Source organism: Chiloscyllium plagiosum, unplaced genomic scaffold (genome assembly GCF_037043375.1).
Source record: "Chiloscyllium plagiosum isolate Xiang-an unplaced genomic scaffold, Cpla_swu_hap1 HiC_scaffold_13, whole genome shotgun sequence".
NCBI classification, from domain to species: domain Eukaryota; kingdom Metazoa; phylum Chordata; class Chondrichthyes; order Orectolobiformes; family Hemiscylliidae; genus Chiloscyllium; species Chiloscyllium plagiosum.
The window spans coordinates 19510141-19535959 of NW_028270151.1; the positions used below are offsets into that span (position 1 = coordinate 19510141).

General features: G+C 41.6%; 1 protein-coding gene across 2 annotated transcripts in view; it reads left to right on the forward strand.

Annotated features, from left to right (window-relative positions):
- The first annotated feature begins 548 nt into the window (after positions 1–548).
- Positions 549–25819, forward strand: part of LOC122556163 (neprilysin-like) — a 185017-nt gene continuing 159746 nt past the window's right edge. Inside the window, exons 1-4 of one of the 2 annotated variants that reach the window (XM_043702673.2) lie at positions 549–837; positions 3894–4065; positions 19633–19668; positions 23545–23706. In XM_043702673.2, coding sequence (XP_043558608.2) covers positions 3903–4065; positions 19633–19668; positions 23545–23706 — 361 coding nt within the window. In that variant the 5' untranslated portion in view covers positions 549–837; positions 3894–3902. Of the gene's footprint in view, positions 838–3108; positions 3234–3893; positions 4066–19632; positions 19669–23544; positions 23707–25819 lie in introns of those variants that run through there. The other variant, XM_043702674.2, reaches the window with a different exon arrangement.

The window sequence follows — 25819 nt, forward strand, 5'->3', positions numbered from 1 at the left end:
TTGAACGGCGGATTGGACGGACCAACCAGTATTTCCCTGGTGTTCGCCCAATATGTCAAAGAAAGGCGCAGACCCCGGGCGAGGGAAGGAATATTGGAAGATTTGTGCTGGATAAAGTTGCCAGCTGGCAGGAATCGTGCGTCTGAATTTCGAGAGGCAGAGGGCCTGGGAATTCATTCGCAATGATTTAAGAATGTGTGTGCTCGGAGACTGAGGAGAGAGGGGGAGACGGCGATACTGCCAGTGAGTATGCACGACTGTCAGACGGACTTCTGACAGGCAGCTCCTGGGCTCAGGCAAGTTGCAAGACGTGCTCGCCGTCCACGAATAGAAAGCTCCAGGTCATGCACTCACTGAAGGAACTTGCGCGCTTCTCTCGGATCCTGGAAGGCAGAACCCCCCCATCTTCTGCTCCTGCTTCCACCTCCTCCCCCCGTCCTCCCCCCTCCCCTCCTCCCCTCTCCCCTCCTCCTCATTTCCTCTGTGATTCCAGAATCAGCTGAACCACGTTGAGCAAGTGCCAGAGCGGCTAAATGTAGTGTCAGGTTGCCGCTGGAAGATACATGTCGCTTGGGAGGTGCTGGTCACAAGTTGCCGTGTGATCCGAGCGGAAAGGCCGACAGAAAGAGACAGACAGATAGAGAGAGAGAGAGAGACTGAAGGGTCTGACCGCGGCTTAATGGTGGTGTCTATAACATTCTCCTTCTCTCTGGGCTGGATTGGGGAATTGACACTATCACCTGGGAAATATCACCATGACTGCCGCTGCCTGTGTTCTCGGTCTGATTGGCCAGTGACATCCAATGACACTGGAGCAAGCTACACAACAGATACCTGGTAAGTTCGCTGTGTGTGTGTGTGTGTTGTCTTCATGAAGGAGACTGAGAGAGAGAGAGAGATAAACAAAATAGTTCTACACATTTTTTTTAAAAAGACGGTGCTAAATGTGTGATGTTTCTGAAATGTGAACCCTGACATTTGTTTGAAGGTGACAGCATCTCATTAAAGACTTGTTGCACATCCAATAGATGGAACCGAGGTCCAGGGCATATAATTTCATTTGCAATCAGCCTGCAATCATTTGCAAAAGATGCCTTATGTTAATCTGGAATGCGTTCATCTCTTAAGCGTTTGACAAGGACTTGGTTAATGGATCACAGTTTGTCAAGTGTTTGAATCATATTGACAACACATTCATATCCAAAAACAAAATAATAAATACATGAGGAGGTGGAATGATCTGGACAGTGGTCTGAGGTAGAGGGTGGGTTGAAGATTACCTGTCCACTTTCACTGGAAAGCTGACCCCATCCATTGCCAGTGTTGACCTTCACTCGACGCCCCCTCCCTCAAAAAGCTTTCGAAATTCAATTTCAAGGGATTGTATTTTTGTTATGTTTCGGTCAGGGGCTTTGTGGGGTTGGGGGTGATTGCGGGCCAGGAGTTGAGGAGAGGTAGGATGCCTTGCTTCCCTCCAAAGAGGAGCTGGAGAGGCTGACGGGTGGCCTGCGTGTTTGCGGGTGAGCTGCGTCCCTTACTCCCTCTCGATAGCCAAGTCCCAGCCGGTGATCAGTACCCGGGCGACAGCACGGCGTGGCTTCAAGTGGTTAAAGGTGATCCACACATCAGCGGCAGTTTATTTCAAAACCAACACGTCGGCAGAAAAAAAGCGAGCCTTTGGACTTTCCGCTTCGAAGCTTATCCTCACTTTGCAGCGTGACACAATCTTTTATTCTGCTCAACTTGTTCAGTCCAGAGTCTATTGCTCGCTCTGAACTTGGTCTGAAATTGGGAATTTTCCATCGCATTGACTGAGGCGCACCTCTTCCATGCCATTTTCTACTCAGGAATCTTCACCAGATTTTTGTTTCAGATGCTCAAGATCTGACCAGTCCCTATGACCTCACCCCCTTCAGTTTGCCATCTCCGGGATAAAGTCCAGGACACCAGTTATAAAAAGCAATCCCAGCAACAACAATAAAAATAAGAACACCCTCCTATCAGAGATTCTTCTAAGCTGAGGAGACAGTTCGCCAAATTTAAAACTTGTATTCCCAACGAGAAGGTTGTAAAATGAGAATATAGTCACTATCGTATTACTTGCAATAGACGCGCCCCCCGCCCTGTTTTACGGTTGAAGGATGCTGTGATACCGGATACAAATCTGTTACAGTAATTCTTCTCGCTGCACACACCGTCCTAAAGAAACTAGTGACCCCAGGTAGACTCGGAGTACACTGTCTAAACGGTAACAGTTGGGGAAGCATGTTGTGAATGCTGTTTGCCCTATGAATTTGGTATTTCTTGCGAATTGCCCTCGAGATGGAAAGCTTCAACAAAAGGTCTTAATTTCAACAATATTCAAGTTCTGTTCTATCACATGACAATAATAGTCACTAGCACACAAAAATGTGAATACCAAATTAATTCTATCCATTGGCAAACCAGTTGGATGCGGTTGGAACAGAGGGGCTATATTTTATGTGGAACTGTATCTGTAGTTTCATATCCCAACAGATTGAATTCATTTTTTTATATATCTCAAATAAACCAATATCAACTTTCATTCCTAGTCTCCCAAATACATCATTTGTATACCCCCCCCCCCCCCCCCAAAATGTAATTATGCTGGCTTGATTCGTTGTTATACACGTGTAATTGATACTTCAACCAAGAGATGCTCTACTCTCTCTCTGAACCCACTATTCCACCCCCACCCCATTAACTCACTTGTTCATTGTTTTCACTCCAATTTTAACAACATTGAAGATCTCAGCTCTCCTGTCTCTTCACCTAACAGCGTACAAACTAAAAGCAGTAGATCACACACCCTCACCTTGCTTTCTTGAGGCAAACCTGTGACGTAGCCTTAGAAATATTTGAAACGTTTTATCTCAGTCTGAAATTATCCTCAGCCTGCGCTTCCCTGCCCCCCAACACCCAAGTTTTAGAGTCTCCAAACAATGGAAGCCAATATCTGTGTCTACCTAAGTTAATACAAATTGCCGTTGAAATGCTGATCAGGCGTTCCCTGGGCGCCAGCCGCGAATGGTCTTTAACCCCCGATTTGATTGTAACAGCGCATCTATTAAACAGACTTGATGATTATTGGTGTTTTTGCTCTGACTGTCTCGCAGTTCCGGGGGCTGGTTTATTGCACCAGATCTAAACGGTTACCTTTCACTTCTCCTATGTCACTGCCCAGCAGCTGTTAGGCTGCTTCTCTGCTCTGTGTAAGTACACTCTGATACGCCACTCCCAAATAACACTTCGGAGTTACTCTCTCACTCCCAAACTTTACAGAACTAAAGTTAGTTATAAATTTTTATTGTTCTTCCAAGATACGAACGCGACCCAAATTTATTACCAAGTTGATCGGAGGGCGCCTCTCTATAATTTTATGACATCCGTGACTCTCCCTCGCCCAATTAGTTGCATTATATTGTTCTTTTAGATGGAACGTGTCTCGATTAGTGTGAAAATAGTGCACTTGTCTGGTTAAAATCGCTCTGTGCACGGCTGTTAATTCTGTCAAAGAGGGCAATCTGATGAGGGAGACAATGAATTGCATCCTGTTTGTTCCTTGGAGCTGAGTGTATGCCTGGAATTCCCTTTCAAAGTACACATGCGAGTCGTTCTAAAGTTGGCAAATTATATATTTTGGTGCAACTGCACAGATGCTGTAATTATTTCAGAACTCGTGTAGACAGAATGTTGACTTCAGGACACCGTTTGAAATGATAGTGTAGATAATCATGGTTATGGACGTTCGGTGGGTGCGGTTGATATAATCGAGTACACCGATTTTCGCTCTTATAACCGGGCAACATCTGGGGAAGGTGGTTTGGTATAGCTGGCTATGGAGGGGGTTTAACTATGCCTTTGCTCTTCAGGTGGTTGTTATGGGCAAGTCTGAAAGCCAAATGGATATAGTCGAAAGGAACCCGCAAAAAACGAAGAAGTCGTGGAAGTCATGGAGCTCTCTGGAGATCGGTCTGACCACTATCGTGGTTTTACTGATGATTGTAGTCATCGCTTTGATCGCTTTATATGCAACACGCAAGGGTGAGTGCGGCAAGTAACGTTTGCATTAGCCATGTCTGTAAATGTCCAATTTTGCACCTATTTGTTTCTCTGTGTGTATGTGTTTGTGTGGGGCGGTGTGGGTGGAGGGAGAGGTTAGAATCCTGGTTTTACACAGGATAAAAATAAAAAGCCATATCCTAGTACTTCGGGCAAATAGAGTCATCCGAAGGCTGTGACAATGTCCCAGACTTGCTAACAGACGGCCAATTGAGGCAGCACGTTGTCAATGAAGCGTTATATCTCGTTATCGTACATGAGGTTTTGGGTGCTGCCTATTCGGTCAGTATTTACATCCCAACCCCAGTACCATAGAGAATGCAGTAAGAATCCCAATGATTATGTCCACGAGTGGGGAGCAAGGGAGTCTTTTTGCAAGGGAGAGATGCAATGCAGTTTGCCTCCAGACTTAACGCAAGTTTAGGGATCACACTTCGGGTGCTGAGATCTTCCCAAAATGATAGGAATGATGGTTCCAGTTTGGAATTTTACAGATATGTGAGTGTGGACTGGTGGGGCTTACGTTTGCACGCATCCTGGCTTGGTTCGTCTGGAGAGACATCTCTTTGTAATTTCCATTTTCAACCAAGGGAGGCCAGCGACTCAAAGTGCTGGAGAAACTCAGTAGGACTGGCAAAGCCTGTGGGCAGAGGAACCGAGTTAAAGTTTCGATTCCATTAAGACTCTTCTTCAGAATGGGCTGGCTCTTGCTGAACTTCCCGTTATATCCCAAAAATTCTCGGTTGAGGGGAACTCTGCTGATTGGAGGAACCCAATGCGCTGAAGAGTAGGGAAGGGACAGTCTGTGCAAAACGGAACCGCGTTTCCAGTGCTGGGGGCAAGGCGAAGGCATTGTTTTCGCAATAGGATAGCGAATTAATTCTGATTTTAACATAATCTATACCTGTTTAAAATTAAAAATCCGAACAACACCAGGTCATAGGCCAACAGGTTTATTTGGAAGTGTAAGCTTTCGGAGTGCTGCTCCTTCCTTAGTGAGGCAGGATAATTCTGTCCGACCCCTCCCGCCTCCCACAATCACAATCCTTAAAGAGGAAAATCTGGCCTGTTACATGGACTAATACAAACTCGCTACAAATTAAAATGACCCTGATTGATTAATCTATTTGTGGGATGAAAAGGGGGAAATCTGGTGTTTTCGTTCAGATGCAACAGAGTCGCACTGCTCCTAGCTTTTGCAGATCCATATCAGAAAGCGCTTTGTGGCCTCACACATGCTGTTTTGCTGGTACCTGAGCTGTAATCCCGCCAGAATTTAGATAAATGTTAATGACTTGTCACTTCATATACACTTAAATAAAAATAAAATCCGTTCTCTATATACCGTCCTTTAGTGTTATGATAAATGGCATCTCTTACTGGCCCTCAGATGAAGACTAATCGCGTTATATTGTACATTCTGTGGTTGAAATCCTGTGCAATCCAGACATATTCGAAACAACTTGTTCTGAGAGTATATTGCACAGCTCTTGGGTAGGTGGGGGACCTGAATGCAGACCTCTTGGTACAGAGGTAGGGACTCTACCACCACGCCAGAATAGTCTGCCCAGCACAATCTATATGGTCTGCACAAATTATGGCATACTTTCACTAATTACTACAATGTCACCATAAGTAGAGTTCCCCAGTCAAATAGCACTGAAGGTGGGCCATTCGGTGCATTTAACCCATGCTAGATCTCTGTAGAATGGTAGTCACTTGCATTCTCTCACTTTATCACCAATTTCAACCCAATAGTTTTTCTTTGTTCGAAAAGTATATTGCAGCTTTTATGGTAAAATCACAAGAACTTGAACAGGGAAGGAGGCTACTTTGTCTGTCCTCCGGTGCTACCCTTAGAAAAAGTAGAAGTAGATGTTGACTTCTGGTTTGTAACTGGAAATGGCTTTCCATTCTCAAGTGCCCAGCAAAATCCCAGTAAATACCATGGAATATTAATAGGAGAATCATCAGTAAGTGTTCCAAATCATGACAGCTATCTAGGAATACAGAGATGACATGGAATATGGTGTTGAGGTAGACTAACAGCCATGATCTAAAATGACAAAGCAGGCTCAAGGGGCTGAATGGCCTTCTGTCTTTTCTGTATTTCTATCTTTTGCCAATGGCTTTAAATCTGACCTTCAGTTATTGACTCACTAACCAGAGGGAAAACCTTTATTGATCATGTTAAAACTTTCATCTTGAATTCACCTTGGAGATTCTCATAGTTGTAATTTTACTAATCTTCCCTCATAACTGATGTCCTTCAGCTCTGGCAACAGCCCAATAAATCTCTGCTTTCCTTTTTCTGAGGCCTTCGTGTCTTTCTGTAGTGTGCTGCCAAGGTGTGTGTCTATCTCTGATGCTTAGCCAGTTGTTTTCAAGACATAGAGCAAAGAATAGTACAGCAAAGGAATAGGCCCTTCAGCCCATCAAGGTCTGTGCCGACGATGATGCCAATCTAAACTAATCCTATCTGCCTGCACATTGTCCATATTCCCTTTTCCCTGCCTGTTCATTTGTCTCTCTAAACGCCTCTTAAAATTTCTTAACTATCTACTTTTACCACTTCCCTGGTAGTGCATTCCCCTTTTCATTTTATGCTAGCCTTTCTCTACTTACAAGGAGGCCTGGTGGTGAGCATCCCTGCCTCTGAGACACCAAACTCTGGTTTCAAGTCCCACTCCAGGACTTGACGGTCAGGGAATGTACATTCATAATGCAGTCAAATGATTTGATTATTAGCCTATGAATTCTTCAATACATCTAATTGTTACAAGCATTGAGAGCTGGTCAGCTGTACATGGTGTGGAATGGTACCTCCAAGAGTTAGCATCTGGAAACAGACTGGCAATCTATTCCAGGAAAAAAGTAGTGATGGAAACAAACATGTGCTTTGCCTTCTTCATGTCACTAGATATGAGCAAGACCTTATAAGGTAATGAACATGCTTTTTTCTAACCATTTATAAACCTATCCTGCCACATTTGTTTCTATGGATACCAAGGTCACTGCTCATCAACACCTATCAGACTTGGACCATTTTTAGTGTCTTGCCTTTTCATATTAGTTTTTCCAAAGTGCATCTCTTCACACATTGCTGTATTGAACTCCATCTGCCATGTTTCTGCAGATTTCACAATCTTATGTCATTCTGAAGGCTACGGCTGGCCTCCTCACAATCTATTACATTTCCAAGTTCTGTATCATCTGCAAAGTTTACACTGCTGTTCTTTAAACAGGGCTCTAGGACACCCATCTAAAGTAGGAGATTGTAATGGACTCAAAAGATTCAGGAACCATGGATGGCAGGGCAACAAAGAATAAAGAAAATTACAGCACAGGACAGGCCCGTCAGCCCTCCAAGTCTGCCCAATTCAGATCCTCTATCTAATCTGCCGCCTATTTTCTAAGGGTCTGTATCCCTCTGCTCCCTGCCCATTCATGTATCGGTCTAGGTACATCTTAAATTATGCTAATGTGCCCGCCTCTACCATCTCTGCTGGCAACGCTTTCCAAGCACCCACTACTCTCTGTGTAAAGAACGTACCACGCATATCTTCCTTAAACTTTTCCCACCTCACCATGAACTTGTGACCTCTAGTAATTAAGTCCTCCACTCTGGGAAAAAGCCTTTTGCTATCCACCCTGTCTATTTCTCTCATGATTTTGTTGACCACAATTAGTTCCCCTTCTCAATCTCTGTCTTTCTAATGAAAATAATCCTAATCTACTCAAACTCTTTTCATAGCTAGCACTCTCCATGCCAAGCAACATCCTGGTGAACCTCCTCTGCACCCTCTCCAAAGGATCCATATCTTTTTGGTAAAGTGGTGACCAGAACTGTACACAGTATTCCAAATGTGGCTGAACCAAAGTTCTATACAACTGTAACATGGCCTGTCAACTCTTGTACTCAGTACTTATTTTGCCCGAAACGTCAATTTCGAAGCTCCTTGGATGCTGCCTGAACTGCTGTGCTCTTCCAGCACCACTAATCCAGAATCTTGTACTCAGTACCCTGTCTGATGAAGGAAAGCATGCCATATGCCTTCTTGACCACTCTATTGACCTGCATTGCCACATTCAGGTTATAATGGACCTGAACACCTAGATCTCTCTTTACACCAATTTTCCACAGGATATTTCCATTTACCATACAGTTCGCTCTTGAATTGGATCTTCCAAAATGCATCACCTCACATTTGTTTGGATGGAATTCCATGTGCCATTTCTCTGCCCAATTCTCCAATCTATCTATATTTTGCTGCATTCTCTGATAGTCCCCTTCACACTACCTGCTAGTCCACCAATCTTAGAGTCATCTGCAAACTTGCTAATTAGACCACCTATACCTTCCTCCAGATCACTTATGTATATCACAAACAACAGTAGTCCAAACACAGATCCCTGTGGAACACCACTGGTCACAGTTCTCTATTTTGAGAAACTCCCTTCTACTACTACTCTCTGTCTCCTGCTGCCCAGCCAGTTCTCTATCCATCTAGCTAGTACACCCTGGACCCCATGCAACTTCAATTTCTTCATCAGCCTACCATGGGGAACCTTATCAAATGTCTTACTTAAATCCATCTGTATGCCAACTACAGCCCTTCCCTCATCAATCAACTTTGTCACTTCCTCAAAGAATTCTATTAAGTTGGTAAGGCATGACCTTCCCTGCACAAAACCATGTTGCCTGTCACTGATAAGCCCATTTTCTTCCAAATGTAAATAGATCCTATCCCTTAGTATCTTCTCCAGCAGTTTACCTACCACTGACGTCAGGCTCACCGGTCGATAGTTACCTGGATTATCCCTGCTACTCTTCTTAATCAAGGGGACAACAGTAGCAATTCTCCAGTCCTCCAGGACCTCACCCGTGTTCAAAGATGCTGCAAAGATATCTGTTAAGGCCCCAGCTATTTCCTCTCTCACATCCCTCAGTAACCTGAGATAGATTCGATCCAGATCTGGGGACTTATCCACCTTAACACCTCTTAGAATACCCACCACTTTCTCCCTCCTTATGCTGACTTGACCTAGAGTAAACAATCATCTATCCCTAACCTCAGCATTTGTCATGTCCCTTTCCTCGGTGAATACCTATTCAAAGTACTCATTAAGAATTTCACCCATTTTCTCTGACTCCACGCATAACTTCCTTCCCTTGTCCTTGAGTGGGCCAACTCTTTCTCTAGTTATCCTCTTGCTTCTTCGATATGAATAAAAGGCATTGGGATTTTCCTTAACCCTACTTGCTAAAGATATTTCATGATCCCTTTTAGCCCTATTTCCTTGTTTCAAACTGGTCCTACTTTTCAATATTCTTCCAAGGCTTTGTCTGTTTTCAGTCACCTAGACCTTGCGTATGCTTCCTTTTACCTCTTAGCGAGTCTGACAATTTCACCTCTCATCTGTGGTTCCCTAATGTTGCCATTTCTATCCCTCATTTTCACAGGGACATGTCTGTCCTGCACTCTAATCAACCTCTCTGTAAATGCCTCCCACATATCAAATGTGGATTCACCTTCAAACAGCTAATCCAATCCACGTTTCCCAGCTCCTGCTGAATTTTATTATAATTGGCCTTCCCCCAATTTAGCACTCTTCTTTTAGGACCACTCTAATCTTTGTCCATGAATATTCTAAAACTTGGGAATTGTGATCACTATTCCCAAAGTAATTCCCTGTTGAAATTTCAACCACCTAGCTGGGCTTTCCCTAATACCAGGTCCAGTATCGCCCCTTCTCGAATTGGACTATTTACATACTGCTCTATAAAACTCTTCTGGATGCTCCTTACAAAGTCTGCTCCACCTAGACCTCTAACACTAAATGAATCCCAGTCAATATTGAGAAAATTAAAATCTCCCATCACCAACACCCTGTTGTTCCTACATCTTTCCATGATCTGTTTAAATACTTATACGGGAAAAAGTGAGGAATGCAGATGCTGGAGATCAGAGCTGAAAATGTGTTGCTGGAAAAGCGCAGCAGGTCAGGCAGCATCCAAGGAGCAGGAGAATTGACGTTTCGGGCATGAGCCCTTCTTCAGGAATGATTCCTGAAGAAGGGCTCATGCCCGAAATGTCGATTCTCCTGCTCCTTGGATGCTGCCTGACCTGCTGCGCTTTTCCAGCAACACATTTTCAGCTTAAATATTTATACCTCTATCTCACATTTGCTGTTGAGAGGCCTGCAGTACAGCCCCAATATTGTTACCGCACCCTTCCTATTTATGAACTCTGCCCATATTGCTTCTCTACTCGAGTCTTCCATCATGCCCTCCTTCAGCACAGCTGTGATATCCTCTCTGACCAGTAATGCAACTCCTCTACCCCTTTTCCCTCCCTCTTTATCCTGCCTGAAGCATCTATATCCTGGGATATTTAATTGTCAGAAATTGAGAGTTTAGTCAGAAAGAAAAAGGAGCCCTATGTCAGGTTCAGGAAACTGAAGACGGACAGAACGCTTCAAGATAGCTGAAAAGAACTCAAACAAAGAAGTGGGGGGGTTAAAAGGGACCATGAAATATTTTTTGGCAAACAGGATTAAGGTAAACCTCAGTGATATAGGTAGCAAGATGATAATTAGGGAAAGGAAAGATCCATTCAAGGACCAAGGAGGGAATTTATGTGTGTAACCAGAGGAAGTGGGTGAGGTACTTAAATACTCTGCATTGGTGCTCACAAAAGAGAACAACATCATAGATGGTGATTGTCAGAAGAAATATTCAATATTCTAGGGCATGCTAATACAAATAAGGAGGTGTTGGTTGTTTTGAAAAACATTAATTTAGACCAGTCCCCAGGACCCAGTAGATCTATCCCAGAATGCTAAGGGGGCAGGTGTATAAAATTGCTGGGGCCTTGTACAAGATCTTTGTATCCTCTTTAGGCACAGGAGAGGTTCCAGAGAACTAGAGGACAGTCAATATCGTTCCTTTATTTATGAAGGTCAACAGGGATAATCTGGGATATTGCAGGATAGTGAGCTTTATGTCAGAGTATGGAAATTATTGGAGAAGATTCTTAGGAATAAGATAGAGTCTTAGAGTCATAGAGATGTACAGCATGGGAACAGAACCTTCGATCCAACTTGTCCTTGCCAACCAGATATCCCAACCCAATCTTGTCCCATCTGCCAGCATTTGCTCCATATCCCTCAAAACCCTTTCTATTCATATACACATCCAGATGCCTCTTAAATGTTGTAATTGTACCAGCCTCCACCCCTCTTACCCTAAATCTATGCCCTCTAGTTCTGGACCCCCCCCCCCCACCCCACAGAAAAGACTTTGTCTATTTATCCTATCCATGCCCCTCATGATTTTATATACCTCTATAAGGTCACCCCTCAGACTCCAACGCTCCAGGGAAAACAGCCCCAGCCTGTTCAGCCTCTCCCTATAGCTCAGATCCTGCAACCCTGGCAACATCCTTGTAAATCTTTTCTGAACCCTTTCAAATTTCATAACATCTTTCCAATAGGAAGGAGACCAGAATTGCATGCAATATTCCAAAAGTGGCCTAACAATGTCCTGTACAGCCGCAACATGTCATCTCAACACCTGTACTCAATACTCTGACCAATAAAGGTTTAGTCATATTTGGAAAAATACAGATTTATTAGCAAAAGGCAGCATGGTTTTATGCAGGGAAGATCACGTTTCACAAATGTGATTGAGTTTTTAGAAAAAGTGACAAAGATGATTGATGAGGGCAGGGCAGATGTTGTTTATATGGACTTTAGCAAGGAGTTTGACAAGGTCCCTCAGGACAGACTGACACAAAAGCTGAAGTCACATGGGATCCACAATGAGCTAGATAGTGAACTAGTTTAGTCATAGAATGATTTGGAAATGTCAGAGCAGGATTAGATTGGACAAAGTAAAAAAATCACACAACACCAGGTTATAGTCCAACAGGTTTATTTGGAAGCACTAGCTTTCGAGACGCTGCCTCTTCATCAGGTGGTGAAAAGGCAGCACCTTTAAAGTTAGTGCTTCCAAATAAACCTGTTGGATTACAACCTGGTGTTGTGTGATTTTTAACTTAGTCATACAAGGCAGAGAGTGGTGGTGGAAGGGTGTTTTTCAGAGTGGAGATCTGTGACCTGTCGTGTTTGGCAAAGAATGTTTATTTATGATATAAATCAATTAGAGGACAACGTAGGTGACATGATTAGTAAGTTTGCAGACAACACAAGGATTGCAAGAGCAGATCATGAAGAAGATTGTCAAAGGGTACAGCAAGATAGGGATAGGCTAGAGCACAAAATTCTGGTGCGGCCACATTTGAAGTATTGCATACAGTTCTGGTCACTGCATTATAGAAAGGATGTAAAAGCTTTGGAAAGGGTTTAGAGGAGATTTACTAGGATGTTTCCTGGTATGTAAAGAAGGTCTTACAATGAAAGGCTGAGGGACTTGAGGCTATTTTTGTTAGAGAGAAGGTTCAGAGGTGACTTAATTGAGGCATATAAGATAATTAGAGGATTAGATAGATTAGACAGTGAGAGCCTTTTTCCTCGGATGATGATGACTAGCACGCAGGGACTTAGCTTTAAATTGAGAGATGAGATATATAGGACAGAAATCAGAGGTAGTTTCTTTACTCAGATGATAGGGGCATGGAATGCACTGCCTGCAACAGTAGTAGACTTGCCAACTTTAAGGGCATTTAAGTGGTCATTGGATAGGCATATGGATGAGAATGGAGTAGTGTAGGTTAGATGGGCTTCAAATTGGCTCCACAAGTCAATGCAACATCAAGGACCGAAGGGCCTGTACTGCACTGTAATGTTCTGTGTTGTATGTACTTGGGTGGAGAAATGGCAGATGGAGTTAATCTGAACAAATGCAAGGTGATGCATTTTGTAATATGTAATGCAGGATGAAATTATATAGTAAATGGCAGAATCCTTAGTAGCATCAACATACAAAGGGATCTAGGCGTACAGGGCCACAATACCCTGCACGTGGTAATGCAAGTTTATAAAATGGTCAAGAAAGCATAGTTTATTGCCTTCACCAGTCAGAGAATAGGGAATAAAAAGTGGCAAGTCATGTTTCAGCTGTATAGAGCATTAGTTGAGCCAGAGTTGGAATATTGTGTACAGTTCTAGTCGTCTCACTACCAGATGATGTGGAGGCTTTGGAGAGGATATAGAAACAGTTTACTAGGATGTTACCTGGTTTGGAAGGTATTAGCTATGAAGAGAAACTTGGTTTGTTTTCTCTTAAATTTTGAACAATGAGGGACTGAGTATGGAAAGAATGGATAATTAGAGTCTTTTTCCCAGATTAGAAATGTCAATTGCCAGGGAACATAGGTTTAAAGTAAAAGGGGGTAAGTTTAAAAGAAATGTGAGAGGCAAGTTTTTTACACAGAGGACGGTAAGTGCCTGGAATTCATTACCAGAGGAGGTGGTGGAGGTGGATACAATAGCAATGTTTAAGAGGCATCTTGACAGATATATAAATAGACAGGGAATAGAGGGATACGGACTGTGTGGAGGCGAAATATTTTTTAGTTTAGAAAGGTGCCATTTGTTGGTGCAGTCTTGGTGGGCTGAAAGGCCTGTTCCTGTGCTGTTCTTTGTTCAAAACCTGGTTCTTAGAGAGTATCATTGCACATCAGTTTCCATTCGCTACAACCCTCTGCTTTCATATCACCTCAGTCCGCATTTCTGAGGCCAAGTTCAGAGCATGCTTGTTGCTACGTCAAATTTTGTGGGGTCAAATCCCACTTGAATTCAGTGTTGCCTTTCAAATGAGATATAAATCTGAGGTTCCATCTGTCCTGTTAAGTGGGGGATAAAAGGTCGTGTTGCACTATCTTGGGTGGGTGGTATAATGGGGGTGGAGTTGGGGTATGTGGGAGGCATGTGGTGGAACACAGGGGAACTCTCCCAATGTGTCTTGACCAAGATCAGAGAAAATAAATCTCCACTCATGATCATATTGCTGTCTGTGCGAACTTAGTGCATGCCTTTTATCATATTTCTGACACACAACAGTGGCGACATTTTTGAAGTTAAAAAACACACAATACCACGTTATAATCCAACAGGTTTATTTGGAAGTACAAGCTGTCGGAACACTGCTCCTTCGTCAGTAGCTAGTGGGACAGGATCACTCTCACTCTTATACAATCTCATACACACACTCACATACATAGACACATATACACACTCCTACACATGCTCACACTCAAACTTACACAGGCCCTCTCTCATACATGCACTAACTCTCAGATGCACATGTTTACGCACACATCCACACTCATTCATACACACATCCTCTCACAGGCATATACTGTGTCACACTCGCAAACATAGTTTATCAAACACTCAGACAGACACACACACAGACACGACACAGTCTCTCTCTCTCTCTCTCTCTCTCTCTCTCTCTCTCTCTCTCTCTCTCTCTCTCTCTCTCTCTCTCTCTCTCTCACACACACACACACACATACAAACATATAAGTTTATGGGGTGAACTTGCATTTGCAGATTTGTATTTGCAAATACATTCTATTTTGTTGAAAAAGCACACTACCTATAGGCATTCAGTCCATGTGACATTTTATAAATTCCTACTTTAGAAATAGAACTAGACTGACTCAAGATTGGGATACAGACAAACTCTAACCTCACACTTTTAATGCATTATCTGATCTGAGATGTCACCTTTTTTAAAATCAAACCTTAAGTTATCTCGGGACAGTGACTTGAAAGAAGTTCTGGGACTTACATACCAATAATTCCCATTCCAAATGTTTAAAGACTTAACAGCAATCTAGGTTTGCTCAATACTTTGCATCAGTTGTATAACACTTTGATCTTTTACTATAAATTCTGTGTCCTATGATCCTGCTCCACTAGCTACCTGATGAAGGAGCAGCGTTCCTAAAGTTTTTACTTCCAAATAAACCTGTTGGACTATAACCTGATGTTGTGTGATTTTTAACTATAATTTTGAATACTACCTAATTGGTTGTAAAGCATTTTGAAGTGCCTCATGATTGGGAAAGATGAAATCGCAAATGCAAATTGTTTTTCTTTGTGTTTTCCTGCATTTCCATGTAATAATTGGAAACAAATTTGAGGAATTGATATTAATTGATATAATCACATTAGTGCTTTTTTCTAACATTATACAAAGCACTAGTCAGGCCACAGCTGAATAATATGAACAGTTTTGGGTCCCTTATCTAAGTGAAGATGTACTATCATTAGAAGCAGTCCATAGAAGGATCACTGTTCTGATACAGGTATGGAAGGAATGTCTTATGAGCAGAGATTGAGTTGGTTGGGCCTGTGCTTGTTGGAACAATGGAATGTGATCTTGTTGAAACATTCATGATTCCTAGGGAGTTGGTAAGGTAGATGGGGAAAGGTCAGTCTCAATGTGGAACAGCCGAGGACTAGAGGGCATAATCTGAGATGCCATATTTAAGACACAGATTTTGCTTTCTCGAAGGTAGTGAATCTGTGGAATTTTTTACTGCAAAAGGCTGTTGAGGCTGGGTTGTTAAGTATATTCAAGACTGCAATAAACAGATTTTTTAACCAGTAAGGGAGTCAGACATTGTAGGAAAATAACAGGAAAGTGAAGTTGAAGATTTAGAACGATCATGATCTCATTGAATGGGGGTGCAGATATGAAAGACTGAATGGCCTACTTCTGGTCTTACATTGGATGGTCACATTACAGCAATGTTTTCACATGGTTCAGATTCAAACCAGCTTCAATAATAAAAAGGGAAATTGGCATTTGTGTAGCTGAATGGCCTGCTTCCACACTGTAGTGATTCTATGATGCTGTGTTGAGGGCAAGACGAAAAGTTTCTATAAAATGGATCATCTTTCAGCTTCACTCATGTACTGTACTACTGTACTGTACTACCAAATGGTTATAGTCTAATGTAGTGATGATGATTAAAGGACAATTAATTAGCTACAGAGACAGCGATCAATTCCTGTTCTCCTTTCAAAGGAGTGCAAGGGCATCTTTTATGCACAATTAAGAGGATAGTCAAAGCTGAATGGTTTACTTCTATTCCCATACCTTGTGGTCTTAACATCTCACCCGAAAGATGGCACCACTGTCAGTACAATACTTCCTCAGTACTGTGTCAATGTGCTAGCATTGGTTTTTGTACTTTAAGCCCTGAACTCGAATGTGAACTCAAATTCACTTGCTTCCGAAAAAGAGTGCTACCCACAGCTAGGACCGCTGCAAAAGAAAATGCAATTAATTTCAGGAAGGCCTAAATTTACAAAAGCATAGTCCCTTCATGGCAGTCAAGATTGTAGCCGTCGGTTCAAATCCTACTTCGCAGTTTTTTAAAAATCCAGTTCTCTCTTACTATTGAATCTATTTCCATTAAGTTTAAAAACTTTGCTTTCCAGATCATAACTATTACCTACATTAAAAGATTTCCTCATGTTGGCCCCCATTGTTTTGTCAATTATCTGAAACAATGTCTTCTTTTTACCAAACCTCTGTGACTGGTAATTTACTTACTTCATCAAAGCTCTTCATGTTTTATTTAACACATCTGTCACATCTTTTTGAAATATTCTCTGCTCTAAGGAGAAAAAAAAAGTTTCCTTAACCTCCTGAAGTGAATTGGAGTCCGTCACTCTTGTTGCGCTTTAGATAAATATTTGCTTAATGCTGTCTAAGATCTTGGATATCCTTCCTTGGGTGTGGTACAGAGATTTGAACACAAATTTCAGCTAGGGCCCAGTAAGTGTTTTATAGCTTAACTTCCTTGCTTTTGCACTCTCTGCATCTATTGCTGAAGTATAGATTAGCATGTGTTTTTTCAACAGTTGAAAAGTGTGGTGCTGGCAAAGCATTGCTCATCAGGCAGAGTCAGAGGAGCAGGAGAATCGACATTTTGTGCAAAAGCCCTTCATCAGGAATGGCTTTTGCCCGAAACGTCGATTCTTCTGCTCCTTAGATGCTGCCTGACTGACTATGCTTTTCCAGCACCACACTTTTCGACTCTGGTCTCCAGCAACTGCAGTCCATTTTCCTAGTGTGCTTTTTCAACAGCCTATTCAATTTGCCCTGTTATTTTCAAAGAATTGTATACACAAATCCCCAGGTTCCTCTGATCCTTCACCAACTTTAACAGTGTCATTGTATTATTTCTCCTCATCCTTCAGCAAAAAGCACCGCTCTATCGGATTTTATCTATTACCCACTGACCTGATTAGTTTTGCATCATCAACTTTAGTAAAGAGCGCAGGAATCTTTGTTAGCCTTTTGCTGTACTCTTGCTGAATTGCACACCATCTTTTACGGGATATTTTCTCTTTCTCCCAGACCCTCAAATGCTTTTGTGTAGGTCTACCACATTCTCGTTTAAATTTGCTAATGTTGACTTCACTCTGTTCTTTAGACTCAACATCTTTATGTGCGCCATTGATAAATCAATTTGCATTGTTCACTCCTGCTATGCTGTAATTGGGATCAGGTTGACTTTGTTAACTACGAGGTTCTTGATTGGGGTTGTTAACCTCGGCAGACTAGGAAAGCATCGGCTGACTAATATAACCAGAAAATTAGAATCTCCTCAGTGGAGGATTGATATCGAGCTGGCTGGCTGCAGCCAATGTACTGTGTACTAGCAAATAAAAACTGACTTGATGACGGGACCTGGCCTCTGTGCATTTACTTCATGCTGTTATGTCTTCTCCAATCACCATTCCCACCTCAACTCCCTCACTGCCCTTCAAATATTTCTGACTTTGAATCTATACTCCTTTAGTCTGGACATCTTGCTTGCTAACAACACAGTAGTTATCATCATCATTCATATATCGATTTTCACTGTAACTCTGTTACAGGGATAGTAGCAATACTCAGACCATACTCCTAGCCTTCAATTCATGAAATCTCATTTAAAAGCTTTGAGGAATTTAGCAAAGCAACGATTTGGACAGTTTTAATGATCCAGTTTGCCTCAATGAATTTTTTCAGCTAACCTGCACAGTTGTATCTAAGATAATCTGGTGAGTAGTACATGGGCCCAAACGGATTGGGTAGCTTAGTAAAGTAGAACAGGGACCATTCATACCTAGAATTTGGATCTGTGTATGTATATAAGCCAATGTAAGCACTTCACGCCACAGGCAGCATCTACTGACTCTGTCTAGGGTTGCCAAAACCCCAGGATAATCCTGGAGTCTCCAGGAATTGAATAATTTCAAGAGCACTGTTGCAAACAAAACACTGAAGAAAAATAAAATGGGGGCATTAAAAATAATTTAAAAATACAAAATTACAATCTTGCATTTTAAAAAGTTTTCTTTGAATAAATTGATTTATTAATTGTGCTGGGAATTCAGATGGAAATTGGAGAGGACACTGAATTGGGTCATCAAGGATCTGTTCACTCGCCAACTGGCTGAAGGAGGTAGTGTGCCATGATAATGACCTGTTTGACAATTGATGATGGGAGTGAGGACATGAGGTTGAGAAAGGTGGGGCCTCATGTCATGAAAACTCTAGGACTACATCCGTACAGAGTTGTCAACCCTAGTCCTGTCTCTGTGCCAATGGTGAATGGCAGATAACAGTATTTCCATAATATGAATTCAAAGTAATGCTTAAGAATTAGGATGACAAAAGCTTGAAAGTCAAACTACGTAGTAATTCCCTCCCTATACTCCACAGACCACATAGACAGCTACAATTCAAGAAGATGGCTTATCATCACCTTCCAAGGGCAATAATTGCTGGCCCAGACAGTAATGGCCACATGCTAAGAATGATCAATTTTTTAAAAGGACCTCTTATAATCTTCAACACCTTGATCAGATCACCTATGCTGAAGGACATATTAGCAAACTTACCTGACAGAACAAAACACATCCTGAAAGAGGAAAGGGAAGTAGAGGTGATGAGATTTTGGCCTAGAATTCCAGAGCTTCGGGCTTGTGCAATTTAAAAATTGGATTGTGCAAGAAACTCAAATTAAATGGACACACAGATCTTGGCAGGTTGTATAGTTTAGGGTGATACAGAGAAATGGGGGATGGATTGAAAAGCAGTATAAGAATTTTAAATTGGGACGTTGTGAGTGAGAAACCAATGGAGATCAGCAAATATAAGGTTTGTAGGTACACAGGCTGTGTTTCAGGTGCAGGCTACAGATTTCTAGAGAAGCTCACGTTAGCAGAAGCAGGAACAAGTGATGGGAGATTTTTGTTCTCCAGCACAAATTGAATTTGTGTGCACTTTTACGGTAGGACAATTTCCCAGGCATCTTGTGATATTAGTATCTTAGGTGCAGGAGTGAAGCCAAAACCAATAGCCATAAAATGAGTTGGATTCATTCTTTATAAATTGGAGTCTGTAAGGTTTTAATTTGTTTTACAGGAGGTCATGGCTTGGTAACAACAGCTCAGTGAAAATAGTGGTGAATAATTAGAATGCTAATAAAGAAGATTGTACAGTCTAATTAATTATGATACTACTGGATTATGGGATCACTCATGATTATTTCCTTTGTTTCTCCCCAGATAAAACATGTACCACTCCATCGTGTGTATCAGCAGGTAAGTTCATTTAAAAAAAAAAGCAAACTGTCATTAATATATCCCCCCGTCAGCCTATCTCTCTAATTTTGCACCCACAATATCAAACACAATAAATCCCAAGTTTAGTCATAAAATAAGTCTCATTCTCCTTCACAGAATGGCTGCCACAGGGTTGTGGAGTTATCTCCTACACTTTGCCATTCGAAGAGACCCTCCAAACTCTGAATGCATAGCCCAAAGGCAAATTAAGCAACAGATCCCTCAAACACTTTATCCTGCCTCTAGGCAGTGTAAACCCCTATCATCCTACCTCTACATCTGTTAGCTGTTGCTCGTTACCACACAGTCTGCTTGTTTCAGCCTGTAATAAATGTTATTGCCCTCAACCACTTACCTGTTACAGGTCTTTCCTTTTTATTGCATTTGCACAAAGCATTACTGACCAATGTCAGCCTGTAAGCCCATGCCAAAAAATTGAAATTTCTGGAAGACCCAATGTCAATTGGCTGATTTAATTATATGTCCACAGTCATTTAGTTTGAGGTTGATCCATCCGGTCTCTCATATCTGTGAACCATGGACAGTGGCAGAATCACTTTGGGAATTTCGTCCATTTTTTAGTTCTGTTGCCATGGTTCTAGTAAAATATCTGCGGATGTGTATATATTCCTGTGACTTTGTTTATTCTAATGTTTTGACCAGGTACAGAAGGATAACTGTCTCTCTTTTCCAACTCCACATTTGAATGCAAGAGATTTTCTAATTAAAGCATTCTGGATTGCTAATTCAGTATGCTTTTTATAGAATCACTACAGTGTGAAAACAGGCCCTTTGGCCCAACAAGTCCACACCAACATGTAACCCATGCAGATCCATTCCCCCTAACTAATAATCAGGACACTATGGGCCATTTAACATAGCCAATTCACCTAACCTGCACATCCTTGAATTGTGGGAGGAAAGCCATGTAGACACAATGAGAATGTGCAAACTCCACACAGACAGTCACCCAAGGCTGGGATTGAACCCAGGTCCCTAGCACCATGAGGCTGTAGTGCTAACCACTGTGCCACCCCATGTATGTGTACATTACTGCTTGCAATCTTGTAAGAAATGGATAGTTGATTAAGTAAGCAGATAATTTCATTGCTAAAACCCACTCGGCTAACAATGGACAGTGTGCAAATCCACGTTGCTTCTCAAGAATGAACTCAAACATACCAAAGCCGCAAAATATGTAGAAAGAAATAACTTTACACAATATTAAATCTTTCAACTTGGCAAGTAAAAGCGAAGTCAATAATAGGGCAGCACAATACTCAATGGTTAGCACTGCTACCTCACAATGCCAGGGACCGGGGTTCGATTCCACCCTTGACCACTGTCTGTGGAGTTTACACATTCTCCGGTGCCTGTGTGGGTTTCCTCTGGATGCTCTTTCCTCCCACAGTCCAAAGATGTGCAGGTTATGTGGATTGATTGTGTTAAATTGCCCACAGTGTCCAGAGATATGCAGGCTAAGTGGATTAGCCATGGGAAATAAAGCATTGTCAGGTAGGAGGGTGGATCTGAGTAGGATGCTCTTCAGAGAGTTGGTGTGGACTCAATGGGCTAACTGGCATGCTTCCACACTGGAGGGATTCTATGAAAAGATTCACTGACTAGTTAAATCTGCATGTTTTGGTTCTCACTTAAACAGTTGCTTTGCAGTAGCGGCTGGTTATTGATCTTCTGTAGAATTCATCGTTAAGGAATTGAAATCTCTTAAAATTCTGTTTGCAACAAGATGGTTTCCTGGTTGATTTTCAAGCCATAATCCTGGCTCTGATCAGAGAGTTCAGAGAGTGACATTTGATCTGGCAATGTATAAAGTGTCAGCCCAAATCAAAATTTAAACATGTGCCAAAAATGTTGTGTCACGTGATTTCTCTTTGTTGATTGTCTATTCTAGTAAATATAAAGGATTGGCTCATGTCTCTCATAGTTCTCATTAGCCATTACTTATTTATTGCTCATTCATAATTGCCCAGAGGGTGAGTTAAGAGTCAACCGCATTGTTGTGGGTCTCGAGTCATATGGAGACCAGACCCGGTCAGAATGAGATTTACAACAATCAGCAATGGTTACACAGTCACTTATAAGCTTTTTATTTCCAGGTTTTAATAGATTTATATTTCACCATCTGCCATGGTGAGATTTAAACCCACGTCCTTAGGCCAATGGCGATTGCTAGCCTACTGATGTTACTACTGCCTCTCGATAATTATTCTATAAATTCCCAGGCTTCTGAATTATCCATCCTCCAACTTAATGGGATAGGAAGGAGTCAGGTCATTCTCTAAGATTTTAGTGGCATGTTCTTTACTGTTGAATTTTATTTTAACAAAAAAGTACCACATGTGAAGACAGTTGAGGGAATTGCAGTTTATTATATCCAACAGTCCGCCTTCATCAAATAACATTGAAGTGTTGAGGCTTTGGGTCAGTTTAAAATCAATCAAACTGATGCTGATAGATTTTTCATGGGCAAAGATAATGGAACTAAGATACCATTGAATTAAATCGAGTTGAGTTGAATCTGCATATAGGTTTAGCTCCTTAGCCAGGCTCAAGGAGCTAAACCTATAGGCAGAGAGGAAATGATGACAAAGCCAATGACATAGAGACACAGAGTCATGCAGCACAGAACCAATCCCTGCCATACAGAATCACAAACTAAACTAGTCCCACCTGCCTGGCCCATAGGCCTCCAAACCCTTCCTATTCATGTACCTATCCAAATGTCCTTTGAACATGATTGTACACACATCCATCACTTCCTCAGGAAGTTCATTCCAGACATGAACCACCCTCTGTGTAAACAACTTGTTCCACACATCTTTTTTAAATCTCTCTCCTTTCACCATAAAAATGTGCCTGCTAATCTTGATAACCCCATTCCAGAGAAAAGACAGCTTCCATTAACTCTATTGATACCTCTCATGATTTTATAGGAATTAATGCAAAAAACAAAAACATCATCTTCTGATCCTATTTACTTATAAGTGCTTGCCACTTACTGCCCATACTTATAATTAACATCCTGAGCCCACTCCGCCATTCTATTTGACTGTTGGTGATCTTAACCTTAACTCCATTTCCCTTCTTGGTCCCATCACCCTTGCCTCACAAAATATCTGTCAGCCTGTGTTTTGATTTTGTTTTACTAACCCACAGCAAAATTAAGCACCTATTCTAATACAAAAATCAAACCTTGCATTTAAATAGTGCCTTTTGTAGCCACTATCTACCCATTTGATATAACCAATAGTGTCCTCCTTGAAGTGGAGTCACTGTTGTAAAATAGGATACACAGCAAGCAATTTGTATGCAGCAAGCTCTCACAAGCAGCAATGTGAACATAGAACATAGAACAGTACAGCACAGTACAGACCCTTTGGCCCTCGATGTTGTGCCAGCTTTTTATCCTACTCTAAGATCAGATTAACCTTCATTATAATATATTCCATGAGCCAATCCAAGAGTCGCTTAAATCTCCCTAATGTATCTGACTGTACTACCACTACCAGCAGTGCATTCCACACAACCACCACTCTCTGTGTAAAGAACTTACTTCTGCTATGTTTTTGTGATGATTGAGGGATTGGCCAGACCACCAGCTATAACTGCTCTGTTCTTATTCAGAATAATGTCATGGGATCTTTTATGTTCATGTGAAAGAGCAGAAGCAGGTACTGGTTTTAAAATCTCAGCCAAAAGAAAAGATAAATCATTTAGTACACTGATGACTTAGCCACCAAAGGAATCCTTATCTTGACATGCTTCATATATTTTCTGATCTTCGTGGAAAATTCATTGCTTTTTTTAAACTTACATCTTTATTTGACCCCTCAGCTGCCCGTATTGTGGCGAATATGGACCAAACTGCAGATCCTTGCAAAAACTTTTATCAGTATGCCTGTGGAGGATGGTTGAAGAAACATGTCATCCCTGAAACCAGCTCCCGATATAGTACTTTTGACATTCTGAGAGATGAATTGGAAGTCATCTTGAAAGGTCAGTCGAGGTTCTCAAAATCAAATATTAAGATTGAGCATTGAAGATATTTTACAGGCCACATTACCTTCGTTAATATGGTCAATAATTTCAAATTAGAATCATAGAATTGTTAAAGCAAGGAAGGAGACAATTGGCCCATCTACCGTGTTGTTCTCATCATCTCCTTATTTCATCTTAAGCTCCATGCCATTATTGGTCAGTGTATTGAGTATAGGAGTTGGGAGGTTGTTTTGCAGCTGTACAGGACTTGGTTAGTCCACTTATGGAATATTGCATTCAATTCTGCTCTCCCTGCTATAGGAAAGGCGTTGTGAAACTTGAAATGGTTCTGAAACTATTTAAAGGATGTTGCCAGGATTGGAAGGTTTGAACTGCAGGAAGAGGCTGATTAAGCTGGGGCTATTTACCCTGGAGCATCAGACGCTGAGGGGTGACTTTATAGAGGTTTATGAAATCATGAGGGGTATGAATATGGTGAGTAGACAAGGTCTTTTCCCTCAGATAGGGGAGTCTAAAACTAGAGGGCCTTGGTTGAAGGTTGAAGGGGAAAGGTTTAAAAGAGACCCGAAGGGCAACATTTTCACACAGAGGGTGGTGCGTGTGTTGAAAGAGCTGCCGGAGGAGGTGGTGGAGGCGAGTACAACTACAATATTTAAAAGTCACCTGGATGGGTATATGATTAAGAAGGGTTTAGAAGGATATGGACCAAATGCTGGCAAATGGGACAAGATAAATTTAGGAAGTCTGGTCAGCATGGATGAGTTGGACCAAAGGGTTTGTTTCTGTGTTGCACATATCTATGAATCTAAGTTAATTAAACATAACTGATCCATGTCGTATTAATGCTGGCTTTCATTGTCCAACTCACATTATTTTCTCTTTTAATCTTTCATGTTGTGCTCAGCTCTGTTGAACTTACTATAGTTGCTGGTTCTTTCTTTACACTTTTTTTGAACAATGGTGTGATAATTGCAATTTTCCACTCTTCTGGCACCAGCTGAGTTTGAGGAAGATTGGAAAACTGTGGCCAGTGGATCCATAATTTCCATACTCACTTCCATTCAATATTCCTGGAGCCATCTCATCTTGTTCTGGTATCTGTTCAACTTGAAATACACACAACCTATCCAATACCTCCTTTTCAACAAGAGTAAGCTCTTCAAGTATCAGAACTAGCTCCCTTTCCACCATGACCTGTAAAAAGTCTCCTTCCTTGGCAAAGATCAACAAAGTATTCTTTTAGTACCTGGGCAATGATCCCTAGTTCATCAATAAATACATTTTTTTAATTTATTATTGACCCATTCCTCCTTTTACAACCTTTTGGCAACTCTTCTGCTATTTTTATGGTAGAAGACTTTGTTCGTTGCCAGGCTGTTTTCATACTCTGCTTTTTTTTTCAATTTCCCTCAACCTTCTCAATTTAGTCTAGTTTTCAGTTGTAATATTCATCTGAGATCTGTCAAGGGCACTTTTATTCTTCATGTGAATCTCTATCTCTATTATTTATCCATGGATTCTGGGTTTGTTCTCGCTACTGTTTTTCTTTGTGGAGCATATACCATGACATTCTATCTCCTCTTTAAAGGTAGCCCAATGTTCAGTTATAGTCTTGCCTGTCACAATTGATTCCATTTCGCATTTGATTCATTCTTATCCCATTGAGGTTCATTGCCCCTGGTTAATTATTCTTGTCATTTTTGATAGACAACCTAACACTTAAGGGAGCAATTTTCCTCTCCCTGAAGGAACTGACAAGGTTGTTACTATCTTGCCAGGGCCAAATCTCCCTCTAATTTCTCCTTCTCACCAGCTTAAAATGTTTTTCTCATCCGCCCACAATTAAAGTCCTTGAGTAGTCAATTCACGGCCATTCAAGGGCCTCAGCTGCCCACCTCCCCATCAGCTGCCACCCTAGCATGCAGGAAAAGTGGCTAGTTTCTCAATTAGGAATCAGGACGACCAGCCTTTCTAGGTTAGTGAGTAGAGGCCTCAAGTTGCCCAAATCCTGGGGGCAAATGGAGACAGAGATTGGAGAAAAGAGGGTGGTCTCTCAATCACACCTTGCCCTTACTGCCAACTCTCCCTCCAACTTGCACTCCATGAGTAC